This window comes from Amia ocellicauda, chromosome 12 (assembly GCF_036373705.1).
Source record: "Amia ocellicauda isolate fAmiCal2 chromosome 12, fAmiCal2.hap1, whole genome shotgun sequence".
NCBI lineage: Eukaryota > Metazoa > Chordata > Actinopteri > Amiiformes > Amiidae > Amia > Amia ocellicauda.
This window is the reverse complement of record NC_089861.1, coordinates 1891728-1910875: the sequence shown is the minus strand read 5'-3', so window position 1 is coordinate 1910875 and position 19148 is coordinate 1891728. Positions and strand designations below refer to the sequence as shown.

At 46.2% G+C, this 19148-nt stretch overlaps 1 protein-coding gene across 3 annotated transcripts; it reads right to left on the bottom strand.

The window, feature by feature from the left end:
* Nucleotides 1–5942: 5942 nt before the first annotated feature.
* Nucleotides 5943–17460, bottom strand: LOC136764198 (GTPase IMAP family member 4). Of its 3 annotated transcripts, XM_066718045.1 has the most exons (11): nt 17067–17460; nt 14318–14727; nt 11692–12675; nt 10293–10310; nt 10097–10114; nt 9623–9640; nt 9034–9051; nt 8486–8503; nt 7910–7936; nt 7228–7444; nt 6935–7105 (listed from the first exon to the last, which is right to left on the bottom strand). In XM_066718045.1, the coding sequence occupies exons 2-11, from the start codon at nt 14346–14348 to the stop codon at nt 7060–7062; spliced, it is 1395 nt and encodes a 464-aa protein (XP_066574142.1). In that variant the 5' UTR covers nt 14349–14727; nt 17067–17460; the 3' UTR covers nt 6935–7059. The 3 variants fall into 3 exon arrangements, with proteins under 3 accessions (XP_066574139.1, XP_066574141.1, XP_066574142.1); XM_066718042.1 differs by having other exon boundaries at nt 5943–7444; nt 17067–17452; XM_066718044.1 differs by lacking the exon at nt 17067–17460 and adding an exon at nt 14914–15608 and having other exon boundaries at nt 5943–7444.
* Nucleotides 17461–19148: the final 1688 nt, after the last annotated feature.

Sequence of the window (19148 nt, the reverse complement as noted above, 5' to 3'; positions counted from 1 at the left end):
AAACTGAACTAAATACACTAGTCTTCCCCACTTAGCTGTAATGTCCATGTCTGAGAGAATGTCTGAAAATAGTAAATAGATTTAACTACAGATGTAATCTCTGTGGTGCTGTGCGCACTCTCTAGGGGTATCTATGGTCCCTGACAGCAAGAGTGGGTGGGGCTTCAGGTGGAACTTGTATGGAATCAGCACCAGGTGCTTTCTGCGTCTCCCCAGCTGGTGGAAAGTTGACTTCTTCCTCATCAGACTGAATTGCGGGCTGTTCAGTAACAGCTGAAGTGCCATCAGAGGTAAGTTTTGATTCCGCATTGTGAAGTTGATCGATGTGACGACGCCATACCACATCAGGCTGTATCTTGACAGTGTACATCATCGGTCCCAGTCGAGACTGAATGGTTCCTGGAATCCATGTCTTGTAGTCCTGTGCCAAGACTGCTTGTCCTTCCTGCGATTCCCTGAGATGGGTGGAGCGATGCCATTTTCCCTGATGTCTGTCTGTTGATAAGTTGTCGTCTAAGATCTGGTTTTAAAAGATCCAGGTGAGATATCATGTTTCTTCTGAAGAACAAGCTTGGCGGGTCTCATTCATTGTTGAATGTACAGAGTTCCAGTATTCTAATCAGAAGTTGGAAAGCTTTAGTAGGTGTCCATTCTGTGTGAACATTGCTTCTAGAGCCTGCTTCAGTGTTTGAATGAGTAGTTTATAGTGTTTTAGAGTTTATCACCCAGAGCATTAAAGGTGATTTTAGCAGTATTTAATCCCCAACCCCCCTCTTTTATTTGTATTCATTGCCAGCAGACTTCGTGTCCTGCTAATTAGATCTGTTGCTGGATTGTACCTTAAAAATAAATTTCTGCTTACATTGGCGTATCTGTGGTGCATCTCTGGTACCTGCCGAACCTGCACGGGGAAAAGGGTGATCGTGGGGTCCCCCTCCTCACTACAAATTAATTTTGGGTGGCGTGGTCTGATTTGGTCCAGTGTGCAGATTCACCCGTGCCACTGTGACCGCCAGAATTAAACCCTTTTCCTCACTCAAAACTTTCATTTTCAACTCTTTTGGCATGGTCAATAGTTATTTTTTGATTCCAATTACTTCTGAGGTACTACTAGCACTGGTTTTGCCATCCAGCTGGTCCTATTGCAAGAGGATAGTGATGACCACAGCAGTGGATTTTATACTTTTCCTCATTAAATAAGATTTGGTTCAGGTGATCACCTACTCAGTATCTCAGTCAGTAGAATGTGTGCCTGTGTTGGAATTCAACAGACACTGGACTGGAATGGCTGCCATACATGTAGAGATGCTGATTTAAGACAAAATCTCAGTGGTCTCTTAATTTTTTCCCACAACTGTATATCCTCTAGCCCTGGCTTTCATTTTCACTACACCAAGGTTCCTGGTGTGCAGCTCTTGTAGCACTTGTGTGCGTAACTTGGAACAATCACTCTAGTTCCCCACATGAGGCAGCCTCTGTGTATGGCAAGCTGTTCTTTCCTGGTGTAGAAGGGTGACAGGCTAATTTTCTGTTTTGGTTTCCATCCCTTCATGGTGGCATAATATACTTCAGCCAAGACTGCGTCTTTTGTGGTTGTACATGTAACAGGACGCTTTTCAACTTGAGACATGTTGAACATGTCAACTATTGTAGGTTGTTCAGGCTCCTTGCTTGTTTAAGCTCCAAGGGCAAGCGTGACACTCCATCAGCATTTGCATGGTGATCAGTGCCCTTGTATAGCACATCATAATTATGAGCCCCGGAAAACAAAGCCCATCTAAATGTGGGCAGCAGCCATTTCAGGAATACCTTTCTTAGGACTGAAAATGGATGTCAGAGGTTTATGGTCTTTTAAAAGTGAGAATTTCCTTCCATACAGGTACTGCCCAAATTTCTAGTCTCCCCACACTAAACTTAGAGCTTCTCTGTCGATTTGTGCATAGTTACGTTCTGAGGCAGATAGTGATCTAGAAGCAAATGCAATGGGGCGTTCGCGACCGTCTGGCATTGCATGGGATATCACTGCACCAATGCCATATGGTGAGGCATCACAAGCAAGACGAACATCCAGTGTTAGGTTGTAGTGTGTTAGCACCCATTCTGAAGTCAATGCCTTCTTTGCTTCTTGGAATGCTCCCTCACACTGTTTAGTCCAGTGCCAATCTTTCCCTTTTTGTAGCAGCTGGTTCAATGGATGGAGTTGTATAGACAAATTAGTCAAAAACCTATGACAGTAATTGACAAGTCCAAGGAAAGACCTGAGCTGAGATGCATTGGTTGGCTGTGGCACATTTAATACTGCTGCAACCTTGTCTGGGGACTTATGAAGGCCCACTGCATCAATTATGCAGTCTCTGAAACACTGTTTGAAGTTTCTTCAGATGTTCTTCATCAGACATTCACCTCATTGTAGTGGGAAAATGTACTTTGATTATTTTTCTGTATATTATTTATATATTATTAATTGTTTCATGTTGTTATAGTGTCCATTGTTTCAGTTTTGTCTATGAAGCAATCCTTTGTTTGTATTAGCTCCTTTTTGGGGGCTACTTTAATGAAGTTTGTTAAAGCATTTTCATCTGTAGTTTCGTACCAAACGCTGAATGCTACAGAAATCTACAAAAAAGCATGTTACCCTGTCTCCGTCTTAAGGTTAATCGTTTTCTGAAATATATACATTATCTTCTTAATACTTGGCCAACTGCTGTCTGTAAGGGCAACCAGTCTTTTGTATTTTCAATTTCGTGGAGACTTAATCAAAGACTGCATTATTATACATGTGCTAAATTGAAAACCTGTACTACTGGATTTTACACTTAATCAACGACTGTATTATGCATGTGGCAAACTGAAAACCTGTACAACTGGATTTTAATGAGATCACTTCCAATAGAAACGATTGTAACCTGTTGTTCATCACAAGATTGCTAGTTCTTTTCCTCACTTCATGTGAGAGGAGAGCTCCGGGTTAACCTGTATTTATGTTTTCAGCAATAAACTTGTTGCTTCTTCATGGTGTATCCTGGGATTTTCTAAAACCAACACATCATAAACACTTCCGAGTTCTGCCACCTGATGTCTCCCTTGCCCTTCAGAAGACGTGTCCAGACCTCCGCTCTGTGCATTTTGCTTTTGATATCATTCTTTTTGTTTACAATTCTATACATTTTGCTTTTGATTATTTTATTTTGCATGTCAGCATGCTTTTTTCTCATTTAAGATATTGTAGCGATCTGGGACTGGGGGGCTCATGGGGGGTATGTGTATATGTGTTACGTTCCTGTTCTGCTTATGTAACTGCTGTTTAGTTACATTTGGATCTGGATCGCTGCGCTGGAGTCAGTGAAGTCGTGTTTCTGCCTCGAAGCCTGTTTGTAAAGAAAGTCCTTGTTGGTTTGCATCCTGCGCCTCCTCCCTTATTTCTGCACAGTGTGGTGGCACCGCAACGAGAGCCGAGAAAAGCGTTGCTCGTTACAATATATTTTATTTTGAATTCGTTACTTATGGCGCTAATTTGAGTCCATACATGTGTCCTAGTCTAATAAATAAAACAACTTAAAGATGATCAGCAGACTCATCTTTTCAAGATACCACACCAAGACACCACCAAACGAAGGGGTAAGATTGAACAGTGTTATTTATTTACACACACAATTACCAAGACAGGACATGAAGACTGTTCTTAGTCAAATTACAGTTTACAATACGGGGAAAAATATTATGAAAAATATAGTAAAACCCGCCATTAATAAAAAACGACTCCGTACTAACTCTGCAGGTTCATTGCAATTGACCTATTGTTTATTATTATTATTATTATTATTATTATTATTATTATAGTTATGATAGCTAATAATCATAATAATGATGATAATAATATACCAGAAAATATACAATATTGACACAAACTCTGAACTGTAGAGGGGAGTGTTTTTATTACAGTTAACCCAAAAGTTAAGGTTACTGTGTTCCGGTGTCTTTAGTATTTACTACTTGTATGAGCCTGCTTATATTTTCAAATGGGCATTGTTTGTGATTTTAACCCACTAAACAGCGTATCTCACTAGACATACTGACGCTCTGATAGATAATGACTTTCCTTATACATTTAAAGTAGATTCTTAATGAGCAACACATTCAAATCATGAAAGGCATCGACCACATCAAACCAGAGGAGCTTTTCCAGATCAGCAGGGACACACGCACCCGGGGACACAAATGGAAATTGGGCTTCAAGGCATTCGAGACAGAAAACAGGAGACACTTCTTCACACAGAGAGGCGTCACAATCTGAACAAACTCCCAGCGATGTGGTAGAAGCTGAAAATCTGGGAACATTTAAAGTCTGGAAAGGATCCTTGGATCACTCAGTTATTAATGGACACCAAATGAGCATAATGGGGTGAATGGCCTCCTCTCGATTGGACACTTTCTTATGTTTCTTAAGTCTCACAGTAACAATTCAAACCTGACCAAACGACCGCATTGCTCCCAGTTTAAAACTCTCCTGGTAGAGGTGCAGGTGGTGTGTGCTGACAGTTTTAACACACTGAAGTGCATTGCTCTCTGGTCATACTGGTGCATTTTGATAGATGTTTGCATCAGATGTTCTCCTTGGAGTTGCTTTGAATCCTGAAGCCACAGCAGCGTGGCACTCGCACTCAGCCCTGTGTGCGTGTCAGGCGTGTTGTGCTCAGTGCGGCTGCAGACAGTGAGCAGCTGTGTGTGTCTCTGGTGTTGTACTGGACTGGTGCTGTGTAACTGGTCCCATAATAAAGGTGCCTGTGTGAGCGTGCTGGCCGGCTCAGTAAGAGTCATTGGGCAGAAACAGAGGAAGCACATGGGACTATGACACTGACAGAGTCAGAGTGGGAGAGCTGGGCAGCACAGGCCTCCCCCAAACCTCCCGCCATCTCTGACTGCGACTGTGGACGTGTTACGGCTTCTCATGAGGAAATCAGGGACACAGAGGAACCAGTCTCTGTCAGAATGAGTCACAATGTGTTTATTGCATTAACACAGCGCCCCCCGGCATCACCATGTGTGTGACTGCAGCGTGCCGGTGTCTACAGCTCCTCTCTGCCACTGTCAATGTGCTACGGCTCGCTCATTAACAACCAGTTGAGAGGAATACATTATTATCTGAATGAGACCAGTTTCAAATCCACACAGTTCACACACGGATGACAGCGTTGGCATGTATTTTACAAATATTTCATATTCTGTATTTTCAGTTATCTGTATTTCAGTTCATGGGTCTTTTCTTTACAATTACAGACAATATCAGAGAGCCAGTCAAAGCTCGGTACAGCAGTTTCGGACTCCTGCGATTCATCGGACTGCTGGATGGCAGGAAATGTGATGCAATGTCAAAACTGTTTGATGACCAAAAACTACAAAGTGTGGAGTAATATGCACAACCCTTTGATTGTGTTGACTGAAGGCTGATCTCGTGGGAATGTGCGGCACACAGATGTTATGGGACGAATCTCTGGTGAATTACTGCACTTCATATTTCTACAGTCCCTCAGCACTGAGACCAAGGCAGGACAGGACAGCAGAGCCGTCTCTCTGAGTCTCACTCATCGTGGGGACATGTGTGACATTGTGCAGCTGCGGCTACAACTGTGTGTGAACTGACACGGTCAGAGATGTGTTTGTCATTTATTACTGTGTCTGGAATCAACGGACAAGAGCTTTAATGACAAGGACAAGGACACCAGTCAGATCTTTTGAAACACTGCAGTGGCATCAGAGCCAGAGTGAATATCTGTGGGTTTGACACTGAGAGAAGGGCAGGGATGCCACGCTGCAATACACACTCCCACCACACAGTGGCACTGCAACACAATATAAACCACTCATTTAGAGCAATAGAAAGATCAGCGACTCAGTGTCATTGTGATTGTCTCAGTATTCAGTCACACAGATATTTGTACGTGTTAAAAATGACGACTTCTAAGACTTTGTTTAATTGTATGAACCTCTCTGTCTCTCAGTACAGTGTCAGAGCAGCTCCCCTGAGTGATGACTTTTTTTGTGTCAGAGATTGAAGATTTTAGTTAAATATTAATAAGGGTAATTATCGGTATGATATAAACATATAAAACAATATAGAGCCCTTTAACACAGTACAGTGGGCACTCCTGTATCAGGCACTGTTTAGATATGTACAGGTCACACTGATGTAAAGCAGATATTTACAGCTCAGTCCATATGATATAAACGTACAGAACAACACACAGCACTTTAATATCTTTACACACAGACAGTGATGTTAAACCTGTTCATTTATATACAGTTCAGTCAGTGTAACGAAATGCATTAAATACTGTCTAGCACAGGGTGTCCACATGAGCCCCGCAGCAGTGTGAGCTCAGAGCAGGGTGTCCAGCTCAGGAGCCCCAGTCCCACAGCCTCTTCAGCACAGCTGTCAGTCCCCATGGCTGTACAGAGCACACTGGGGCTCAGGGCTCCTCCAGGACAGAGAGACAGTTCGGGGGTGTAGTAGAGCTGTGTGTCAGTGTGCTATAGTGACACAGTCAGTGGTGTAGTAGAGCTGTATGTCAGTGTGCTATAGTGACACAGTCAGTGGTGTAGTAGAGCTGTATGTCAGTGTGCTGTAGTGACACAGTCAGTGGTGTAGTAGAGCTGTATGTCAGTGTGCTGTAGTGACACAGTCAGGGGTGTAGTAGAGCTGTGTGTCAGTGTGCTGTCAGTAAGAGGCCTCAGTGCTGTGGAGTGACAGAAGTGTGTGACCACACTGACTTACTGCTGGGTAAGATCCAGTTTTCCAGTTTTTCAGTTTTACAGTTTTTCATCCCTTCTCCTGCAGCCATCCTATCTCCAGTCCTGCCAGTCTCCTCTATCTTGTCCAGCAGCTCTGTGACCTGAGTGCTGTCGCTCCTGTCCCTGTTGTTGAGGACATGATACCTGTTCCCACATTTCTCCACAAGCCGCTGGAGCTCCTCCCCTCCTCTCTCAATGTGCTGCTCAATGGTTGTGTCTCCCAGTCTGTCCCCCCAGGTGAACAGCACTATAGTGTGTCTCCAGACTGTCTCACTGAGGAGCTCCAGGTGTTCCTGCACTGATCTCCCGTGTCTCTCTGTGAATGAGCCCAACACAGGAATGAGCAGGAGGAGAGCATGGGGTCCCGGGGGGCACAGAGACACACTGCGCACAATCTCCTGTTTGAGCCGCTCTGGAGTCTCCTGTACAGAATCGTACCTCTCCCAGCCTGGCGTGTCGACCACAGTGACCTGCCTCCCGGCCACGTCACCCTGGCTCTTCTCACTCTGCTCAGTCACTAGCTCAGTCCTAAACGCCTCTCTGCCCAGGATGGTGTTTCCTGATAAACTCTTCCCAGTCCATCCACTCCACCCCAGCAGCACAATCCTCAGCTCTGAGAGACGCTGTGTCTCAGGGGAAGCAGTCTGTCTCCCCCCTGTCAGAGAGAAACAACACAGTTTATATCCCTCTTCAGTCCCACTGCCTCTCCCTCCATCCCTCCCCATCCCTCCCACACTCATTCCCTCCCCTCTCCTCTCCCTCTAATACAGATCATACGCAATCATTTATACATGCTTCATTATGTCTAGACTCGATGGGCTCGTTCACCGCACAGTGTCTGAGTGGGACAGCACTGCCATGGGCTCGTTCACCGTGGCTGGTCAGAAGCCCCAGCAGAGCTGTCAGTGTGATATTGGGTGTCCTGCTCTGTGAGGTCAGACACCCAAGTGCCAGTGAATGTGTGTGATATTCTGCTCTGCTTTGTCCTGTTCTGCACATTTCTAACTGGGGATTCTGTGTTATCATCTCTGTTTCTACTATCCTTGTCTCCTTTTTTCATCAATATTAGTCAATCATTTTAGTTCATGCAGCCAGTGAGACCCAGCAGACTTGTACTCACATCTCATTAGATACCATCGGGGGTTTTCTGAAATAAAGCAAAGGGATCATAAAACAAGAGATCAATATTTACATATTTTTCTGAAATGATATTGACAAGCAATGATGACCGACTCTCACTGGACTCCTCCTCCCACTGTGTCCCTTGTCCCTCTGAGTGTTAATGTGTTTTATACTCTCTGATCCAGACTCTCTCTCTCTGAGCTCTGGTCTTCTGGGTGACCGTGTGATTGTATTAACTGACTTCATATGGAAAGGCCTGTATTCATTACTCCATTATTATATCTCTCTCCCTATCATGCCCACCTGTTCCAAATTAGCATTAATTATGAAAGGATATCTGAGCTCTCATTATGTCTTCTGTACATTTGCATTTGCTGTGGACTGAGGAAGTCCATGACATGTCCTGTGTCTCAGTGCATGTCTGCTCTGCCTGTGTGTCTGAGGAGATGTGTGCGTTGCTGAGAGTCAGGGCTGGCTGTGAAGCTCTCGGCCCTCTCTGTGACTGGCAGCGCCTCAGACAGGGCACACTGGGGTGGAGACATGTGAGTTCAATACAGCAGATAAACATGCTTACCTGAGCCAGTGCTGTATCCTGGGGATGTCCAGGAAATGGAAAGATATAAGAAACACATGTAATTTAATACATGTTATTTAATAGTATAATATCATACATAGTATAAAATTAGTCTGAAATACATGTCATTTCACAGCACTGATCACACTTGAGAAGGGCCCATGTTCAGCAACATTCACAAACCCCTAAGACACTTGCAAAACACTGTTTCAGACATTAAAGAGACCAGCAGACATCGCTACAGGCATTGCCCACTTCTGTGTGACTTAATGATCGTGCTTCAGCATCCACCCTGCCAATCAGTGAACGTGTTAGCTTGCATCTCTCTCTCTCTCTCTCTCTCTCTCTCTCTCTCTCTCTCTCTCTCTCTCTCTCTCTCTCTCTCTCTCCTGTCCTGCTGTGTTAGTCTCAGACATATGCATTGCTGTGCAGACTGGTGTTGGTATAAACACACGTCTCTCTCTCTAATATTGACCGGTCCAGCACTGCAGCCAGTGGACACTGGGTTAGAAACAGTCATCTTAAACTGAACAGGTAACTCTTCTCACCTGAATCCCTGCTGACACCTGTTAGAGATATAGGAATTGAGAAGACACAAGTAATGACATTCAATGTAGTGTAATATGAATCAGAAACACACCTAGTATCCTGCCCTGAGGGATTCTGTATCTGCTGTCTCTCTGTCTGTCTCTCCCAGTATGTCTCCTGTCCTACGGGGTGTGTGTGAGGAGTAGTGTGTATTGGTGTGGAGACGACTGTCCTCTCGTGTTGACAGCTCAAACCATGCAGAAAATGTGGTTAAAGGAGTCGAGTTTGTTTGAGAAGATGCTAAACCAACCCCTTCACTGAATAGAGGAGTGCGCTGTGAGGAATTAAGCAAATCAGATGTATAATGATCAGCATTCATTCAATATTTGACTAAAGCACAGCAGGAGCCTGTTTCACACCTGGGGGATGTGATCTCTCTCTGATCTGATCTCTGTCTCTGTCCTCTGTATGTGTTTGAGAGGAAATCTGTGTTTCTGTGGGGTTTATTCTTACGTTGTAAAGCTGTGTCCCATCTCACTTGTTGGCAGAGCTGCACTGTAGCCCATTCACATAACCCAACCAGAGAGAATGACAATATTTAATACTTACCCGAGGAAGAGGACCAGACTGTGAGACACAAATTAAAAGAAAAGCAAAAGGCATCAGTGTAAATTTGAGTTTTCTTTTCTTTAGACATTTCAGCAGTTAACCTGCAGGAGGCGTAGCTGGGCAATGCTATATAGTGCTTCCAGAAAGCAGGAGAGATGTTGTCGATCTGCTCTTAGGATCCTGGGTTAGCTCCTCTCTCATTGGACTTCTGTCCACATCTGTGTTTAATTATTGCCTCCACTCTTCATTTATCTCATAGTCAGTTATCTTCTCTCTGTCCCATTGTCTCCTTCTGTCTTTCTCTCTCTCACACACACACACAAACACACACACTGAGCATCGTAGGAGAGAATGGTTCAATACTCTGGACCCGTCCCTATTGAGTGACTCTCTCTCACATGTTGACAGCAGCACTGCAATCAATTCACATTGGGCTGGAAACATGATCCCAATAAAGAAGAGAAATCTGCTCACCTGAGTCAATGCTGCCTCCTGTGAGGAAGACAACACACAATGAATGAATTGGGAAGTTTAACAAGACTGTATCTGAAACACATCCCTGTCCCAGCACTGATCACTGTGACAGGACAGGACAGGTCTGAAGCCAAAGCCCACTGGGCACGATTTAATTAACGGACACAGAGAAGAAAACACAAAACAGTCTACTTACGGCGTGATGAGAGGCCCACTGTGAACAACAAGTGAAAGAAGCGTGTCAGCTGTGTGCAATAGCAGTTTCATACACTTCACACTGACATCTCACATCAGTGAGCACAGGGAGATGGACGCAGTGTCAGCGTCCAGCAGAGTCTCAGTGAAATCTGGACAACAGGAGATGACTGGGACAGAGAAACAGGCCTGCAGCCGTGAGAGTGAAGCCTGATCAGGGAGGGCCAGGTGTCCATCACTGCAGGAGGTGTGAGATCTCCAGCTGTGATCTGGACACATCAATCACAACTACTCCCACTCCCACAGGACAGGGCGTGGTACAGGCACACTGAACAGGGTTTACTGAGACACCGTCCCCAGTGAGGAACGAACCAGAAGCAGGATGCTGCAGCACTGTGGAGCTCTAGTGTGAGGTGTGGCAATACTCAACACCAGGTCTGAACAGGACCCTGGGTCCCTGCAATACAGACGTCCATTACACAGTCTGGGTGAAACAGCTTTGTTTGACTGGAGCTGAAACTTGTGCAGCAAAGTCACTGAAAGGTCACCTCACTGTAAGCAGTGAAATAAAGATTTGAGATTTCAATCCTATTATTGACCTAATAAAGCTCTCAGTGCCTTAGTGAACTCATTGCCCTGTTGTGACAGGTTGCCACCTTTCACTGCACAGCATCTGAGTGACGACCCTGTGAAGGGCGCTATACTAAACAGAAAAATGATTGATTGACATGAGCCTCATTAACTAACTAACCTGCAGTAATGGTTAATGCTGAGGATTTCTATTCAATTAGTGTTGTGTAATGTTTGTAATATCATATCTCTCACTCATTACATCCACCCAGAGAGTCAGTGATACAGACTGAGAGGAGAGCCAGTGAGATCAGAGAGTCAGTGATACAGACTGAGAGGAGAGCCAGTGAGATCAGAGTCAGTGATACAGACTGAGAGGAGAGCCAGTGAGATCAGAGTCAGTGATACAGACTGAGAGGAGAGCCAGTGAGATCAGAGAGTCAATGATACAGACTGAGAGGAGAGCCAGTGAGATCAGAGTCAGTGATACAGACTGAGAGGAGAGCCAGTGAGATCAGAGTCAGTGATACAGACTGAGAGGAGAGCCAGTGAGATCAGAGTCAGTGATACAGACTGAGAGGAGAGCCAGTGAGATCAGAGTCAGTGATACAGACTGAGAGGAGAGCCAGTGAGATCAGAGAGTCAGTGATACAGACTGAGAGGAGAGCCAGTGAGATCAGAGTCAGTGATACAGACTGAGAGGAGAGCCAGTGAGATCAGAGTCAGTGATACAGACTGAGAGGAGAGCCAGTGAGATCAGAGTCAGTGATACAGACTGAGAGGAGAGCCAGTGAGATCAGAGTCAGTGATACAGCATTAATCAGACTCACTGCCTGGAGGGTGTTCCTTGCTGTTCCTCTTCTTGAGAGGCAGTGTGGATTCCTCTGTCTCTTTCTCCAGTTCCTCTTCCTTCAGTGTCTTTCTCTTCTCCTTCATCTCCTCTTCTCTCCTGCTGCACTCCTCCTCCATCCTCTGTTTCAGCTCCTCTTCCCTCTCTCTCTCCCTCTCTCTATACTTCTCCTTCAGCTCCTCTTCTCTCCTGCTCCACTCCTCCTCCATCTTCTGTTTCAGCTCCTCTTCCTTCTCTTCGCACTCCTTTCTGATTTGATCTACCTCTCTCTTTCTCTCTTCATCCCTCTGTTTCTTCTCTTTCACCCTCTGTCTGATCCTCTTTACCATCTCCCAGTTCCTCTCAGTAGTGATGTGCCAGCCCCCGTGTCCTGCCACCATCTCCTCTATCTTGTCCAGCAGCTCTGTGACCTGAGTGCCGTCGCCCCTGTCCCTGTTGTTGAGGACATGATACCTGTTCCCACATTTCTCCACAAGCCGCTGGAGCTCCTCCCCTCCTCTCTCAATGTGCTGCTCAATGGTTGTGTCTCTCAGTTTGTCCCCCCAGGTGAACAGCACTATAGTGTGTCTCCAGACTCTCTCACTGAGGAGCTCCAGGTGTTCCTGCACTGATCTCCTCTCTCTCTCTATGAATGAGTAACTCCCCACAGGAATGGCCAGGAGGAGAGCGTGGGGTCCCGGGGGACACAGAGACACACTGCGCACAATCTCCTGTTTAACCAACTCTGGAGTCTCCTGTACAGAATCACTCCACCCCCAGCCTGGTGTGCGGACCACAGTGACCTGCCTCCCGGCCACTTCACCCTGGCTCTTCTCACTCTGCACAGTTACTCTCCCAGTCTTAAACGCCTCTCTGCCCAGGATGGTGTTTCCTGATGAACTCTTCCCAGTCCCTCTCCTCCCCAGCAGCACAATCCTCAGCTCTGAGAGACGCTGTGTCTCAGGGGAAGCAGTCTGTCTCCCCCCTGTCAGAGAGAAACAACACAGTTTATATCCCTCTTCAGTCCCACTGCCTCTCCCTCCATCCCTCCCTCTCCCACACTTGTCCCCTCCCTGTCTCCCCTCTCTCTCCTCCTCTCCCTTCTTCTCTTACTGATGCTGCTTTCTCATTATCTCTTTTTCTTTTTCTCTGGTGTCTTTTATTTATTTTGCTTTATTATTAATATTATTATTAATCTTTTAATCATTTATGTGTTTTTATTTGACTTATTTTTCTCTAATGGCGAAACCTGTCACCTTCTTCTAACTGACATTGCTTTTTTCTGTCCTCTATCTCACTCCACTTCCCTCCCTCTTCCATTTCTCCCATCTTTCCTCCCTGGCCTCCCATCTACCGCATTTGGTCTCTCTCTCCCACTTTTCCTCCCTCCCTTTCTTCTATTGATGTTGTTTTCTCTATCTTTTTTCTCCCATTCTCTCTTCCTCCCTCCCCATCCTGTCCCTCCCAAAAGACAGTAATCATAAAAATAACTGTAATAATAATTATAGTAATAATCATGACTCCGAAACGGCATACTACCACACTACATACCAACATTTCAGTAGTATACAGTATTCATACTGGATGTAGTACATGCATTTGTAGTGTGGTAAAAACATCCGGATGGCTACATTCGCCAAAACAAGCAGAATACAACCAGAACTCACCACAAGCAATACTGCATCCCATCATGCTTCACATGTCTGTCACATGAGGTCACATGACATATATAGTACACATAATCATTTATCTTCATACTGTGCACTGAACTACTTATAGTCAGAAATCAGTATGTAGCTGCAGTATGTACTCATGCAGTATGTAGTAGGGTAGTATGCGGTTTTGAACACAGACTCTCTCTCCTGTCTCTCTCTGATGACATCACACTAATAACAGTGAGTCTTTCTTAATAATGACCACTTTCTCTCTCCCTCTCTCCCTTGCTCTCTACCTCTCTCTCCATCTGTCTCCCCATTCCCCCTCTCTTTTCCTTCCCACTCTCTCCATCTCTCCCCCTTCACCTCTTCTCTCACTCTCTCTCCATCCCTCTGTTGCTCTCCAACCCTCTCTCTCCCTCCCCGGAATATGTGTATCCCATTGCAGCTCTATTCTCTTATGGTGTGTATTCCAGTGTGGTGTTGTGTGTCTGTTTGTGTTGTGTGTGTAGTGTGTGTGTGTGTGTTGTAGTGTGTGTGTGTGTGTTGTGTGTGTAGTGTGTGTGTGTTGTGTGTGTGTGTGTGTGTGGTATGTGTAGTGTGTGTGTGTGTTGTGTGTGTAGTGTGTGTGTGTGTGCGTGTGTGTGTGTGAGTAGTGTGTAGTGTGTGTGTGTGTAGTGTTTGTGTGTGTGTGTTGTATGGTGTGTGTGTGTGTGTTGTGTGTAGTGTGTGTGTGTGTGTTATGTATGTGTGTGTGTGTGTGTGTAGTGTGTGTGTATTGTGTTGCTGGTGTGTTGCTAGTGTATTTCCTACAGTCACTCCAGTCAGACAGTTTGCCCATCAGCTGTGTCTCAGTCCCTCTAATAACTCTCTCAGTGGGACTCAGCGGACACTTTAACTTGGGGACGGGAGGACAGAGGGACAGTCTTTCCTGAGGGACACAGAGGACAGAAACACAGAGCAGCGACTCACCACCAAGGGAGGAGGACCATCTGCTTGCCATCTCTCTCTCTCTCTCTCTTAGATCAGCTGTTGAAGGACTTTTCTTCCATTACTTTCCTTCTGTCTCTCTTTTCTGCCTCTTTTCACTGTATTTTCTCTCTCTCTCTCTCTCCATCTCTGACAGTCATTGCTCTCTCCCTCCAGAGGTCACTGGTCTCTCGTCTCTCTCTCAGTTGCTGTGTTGCTCAGTGTCCACTGTCCCTTCACACACACAGTCCTTATCTGTCCCCTCTGTGGCAAAGGGGCTCCAGGTGTTCAGAGGCTCAGTAATGAGTCCCTGTAGAAACCAGAGGAGCTCAGGGTACAGATCCAGGTGTTTCAGTGGCTCCTCCAGATGTTCAGCCCAGCTGCTGCTGCTCCCTGTCCGCAGTCCAGCGTCTCTGTGAACGAGAGCACAGCTGGTTACTGGGGGACAGTGCTGGACATACAGCCTGGCCTGTCTCTGAGGACACCCAGGGCTCCAGGGCCCCAGTTTGGGAGGCACTTGTTTGAGCTCCTGCTCTGCAACACAAATCTTCATTTTATAGTATACTGGGAATCACTCTAAACACTGGTATCTATGGTACCTCTAGGACACATTAGCTCTCAGTGAAGAACATTCCCCAGTCCAGCTCCAGTCCAGTTACACTGCACAACTGTCTGACCTGAAATATGAAAAATAAAATTTGAGTGATATATGGACTTCTTATACTACTGACACTGTTCCTGTCACGTGTGTGTGTGTCTCTGTCTCTTTGTGTGTGTGTCTCTCTGTGTGTTGTCTCTGTCTGTGTGTGTGTGTGTGCGTGTGTGCGTGTGTGCATGTGTGTGTGGCATTATCAGTATATTCTGTATCTGTATGTGTGTTCACACACTTGGAGACACACAGTCCATTGTACCACAGATATCAGTGTGTAGAGTGTGTCCCTGTACAGTCCAATATGAGTCCTCCTGTGTTGCTGATTGGACAGCATCGTTAAGCAGGACCTGGGCGCGTCTGTTCAAACACAGCGGCAATCAGAGCACTTTTATACCAGACAGAGTCACACTGGATCTCTGAGCTGCACAGCGACCTGCAGACCTCACTTCTCTCACAGCCGCTCTGAGTGAATCCCGCTGTCCTGATCTAGACATGGAGCAGAAGAGGAGGAGGAAGAGTAAGAGGAGATGGGGTTGCTGCCCAGTCTGCAGCCCGCTGTACAGGGGACCTCCTGCTGTCTCTCCTCAGCTCTGACTGTGGACACCTCTCCTCTGAGTGTCTTTATTCACACCTCTGACACACGGCTCCCACTGGGAGTCACTGTAACACCCATCTGTGACTCAGAGCAGGAGATAAAACCCACTTTGTCAGCATGTCAGCTCTGTGGAGAAAGTGAAACTAATTTGCTGAATAAAATGTTATATTGCTAGAGAGCAATAAAACACACCCAGGAGATTAAGACACAGGAGTCTGTTGAGTCCAGAGTCCAGAGCCCCTGTGTCATTCAGGGCTGAATAAAGCAGTGAGTGAAATACAGGTGAGCAGACATGCCTTCTACACTCACCTGCACAAACTGCGTCTCACTCACCCAGACTGCGTCACACGCCTCAGACCTGAACAATACTGACCAGCTGTGTCAGATGTCTTAATCAGTCCACAGCCGCATGTCTGTCCCCTGTCTCTCTGAGCCCCAGTGCACTGAGACTGAGTCATAAGGACACTAACTGTGTGAAGAGCTATGAAACAGGTCCAGAGTCCAGAGACCAGTGTCCCAGTCTGTCCCAGTACAGAGACACGGCTCCAGGTCAGCTGACACTGTAGTCCCAGCAGCCCAGCAGCAGAGTGGCGTCTCAGAAACCCAGTCTGTGTGTGTGTGTGTGAGCAGTCACAGAGAGTGAGGCGTCCTGCACTCACATCCAGAGGGACTGGACTGGATAATAAGAGCCTTATGAGCCTCAGCCTGACAGCGAGAGAGAGGTTTTCTAAAATGTGTTTCTCTGACTAAACACTCCAAACCAGCGACACGGCAGCTAAGAAAGACCCGAGTGAAGCTGCTGCTCTAGTCAGCAAGAGGATTAGACTCCTCTCTCCACCTGGACTCATATAACACACTGTATAAACCACACACCTCACACTGCACAACACACTGATAACACACTGTATAGACCACACACACCACACACTATAACACACTGTATAAACCACATACACCTCACACTGTACAACACACTGTATAAACCACACACACCCTGAATAACACACTGTATAAACCACACACTCTGTATAACACACTTTATAAACCACACACACCTAACACTGCACTACACTCTGTACAACACACTGTATAATCCACACACACCCTGTATAACACACTGTATAAGCCACACACAGCCTGTATAAACACACTGTATAAACCACACACAGCCTGTATAACACACTGCATAAACCACACACACCTCACACTGAACAACACACTGTACAACACACTGTATAAACCACACACAGCCTGTATTACACACTGTATAAGCCTCACACACCCTGTATGACACACTGTATAAACCACACACACACACTGTATAACACACTGTATAAACCACATACACCCTGTATAACACACTGTACAAACCACACACACCTCACACTGCACAACACACTGTGTAACACACTGTATACAACACACACACCCTGTGTAACACACTGTATAAACCACACACACACTGAATAACACACTGTATAATCCACACACCCCTCAGCCCTGACCTTGTACAGGCGTCTCAGTTTGCTTCACCCCTCCTGTCCTGTGTCTGGTCTGATAGAGCAGAGAGGCCCCGCTGTGTCCCCTGTGCCCCTCCAGCCTCTCTCTCACATCATGGCCGTCTCTCCTGCACAGACACTGAGTCTCCCTCTGCAGCTGAGCTCCACGGTCCTCTGAGTGATTCTGGCCCCTGGATCTCAGCTCATATTGACACGTCAGACACAGAGGACTGACCCGATCACAGCCCGGCTCGGCCCTCTCTCTCTGGGTCTCTGGGTGTCGGTGTAATGTGTCCCAATGTGAGCAGCAGGCGAGACACACACAGTGCTGTGTAACACACAGGGCTCAGCACAGGACAGAGTCCAGTCTCAGTGTTTCAGGGGCGTTACTCAGTCCCTCTCACACTCCAGTGCGTTGGGCAGGGCGGCGCTTAATGATTGACAGGAGATAAAGCTAGTTAGTTCATATTTTGCATCCCTAGTGCATATTTTTGAAAATGTGCATTAATGCTTGTATATAAATTGAATTTAGGAATGTTCTTATTTTAGTAACATTAGTTGTGGGGTACCCCTGTGGGGTTTTAATTTTTTTACAATCGCTTACACACTAAAAATGGTATTTGAGACACACTCAGTGAAACCATTAACTCATGCACCTAATCATCAGACCAAGCCTGCTGTCACGGTTCCCCAGTACTCACCCTCTCTCTCCACTAGAGGCCGCCATCACCCTATCTTTTCCTGTTCCTTCTCCCAGCTCCTGTCAATTCCGGTTTCCCATGTGCACATGTTCACTCTCCCTATGTTCCTATTCGTCCTGCACTTTCCCACCTGGTTTCCTGTGCCCTATATAATCCCCTCACTTCCCTCACTCGGGGTAAAGTTTTGCCAGTAGTCACTGCAATCCTGAGCCTTCTTCCCGTGTCCTCTCCTAGAGCCCTGTATCCCCGTGCCTGGTATCTGTATTTCCATGAACCCTCGCCTGACTTTCCGACCACGATTCTGTCTCTCCCTTGTTGCCTTGTTTGCCCGATCCCACTACCCACGCCTGTGACCTCGACCACGTCTCTGTCTAGCCTCCATTGCCCTGATCCGCCTGCTCCCGACCCGCTTCTGTCCGACCACGCACTGCACTTGGGTCCCCTGTTTCTGTGCTCCCCGAGGTGCAACCGTGACACCTGCAAAACTGCAAGCACATGATCTGCTTTACTCCGTTTGCAATTGTAAAACACACTTTTTGCAAAACACTAAACACAGTTCTCTACATTAGATGCATCATTTTAAACTAACAGCTCTTGTGTTTCATTTGGAAAACACTGCCATTCAAAATGCCACACTCATTTACCGATTACCTACACCCAGTGCTCACATGTGAAAACACTTACAGCTAATTTCTTCACTTAGAAATCAGAGCTCGAGCACTAAAAATAGGCTTCAGGTTGGCTTTCTTGGTTTGGACAACAATGGAGGCCAATTTTGGAGAGAGAGTTAGAGGAAGAGGAGTGAGAGTAAGAGGGGGATGAGGACAAGGAGGAGAAGGAGGAGGAAGAGGACAAGGAGGAGGACGAGGAGGAGGACAAGGGCGAGGACAAATTGGAGGATGAGGACAAAGAGGAGGACAAGGACAAGAACAAGGAGAAGGAGGGGGAAGAGGATGACGATGAGGAGTGGGACAAGAAAGAGGAGGAAGGAGAACAATCACAGATGAGATCCAGGCCACTTTGGTTGACCATGTGGTCAACCATGGTTTGAGTTGCAGGTAGGCTGGGCCGAGGGTCCAGCCTAACTTGAGCCTCTACACTGCAGCAAGTGTGATCTGGACATTTCACAATGAGAATAGGTAAGTAAACATACCCTCTATACCATGCTACTGTCCTTACAGCACTACAGTACCATTTCATTTCATACTGAAATTAATCTTGCACCCTAACCATTTACATCATGTTTTTGCAGACATGCTAGACGACCCTTCAATGGAGGAAGAAACCGGCTGTTCACAACAGAGCAGGAACAACACAGTGACTATGGTCACAGCAAACAACAGCATACGTGTACGACAACTGCAACACCACATCATCACTGACAACA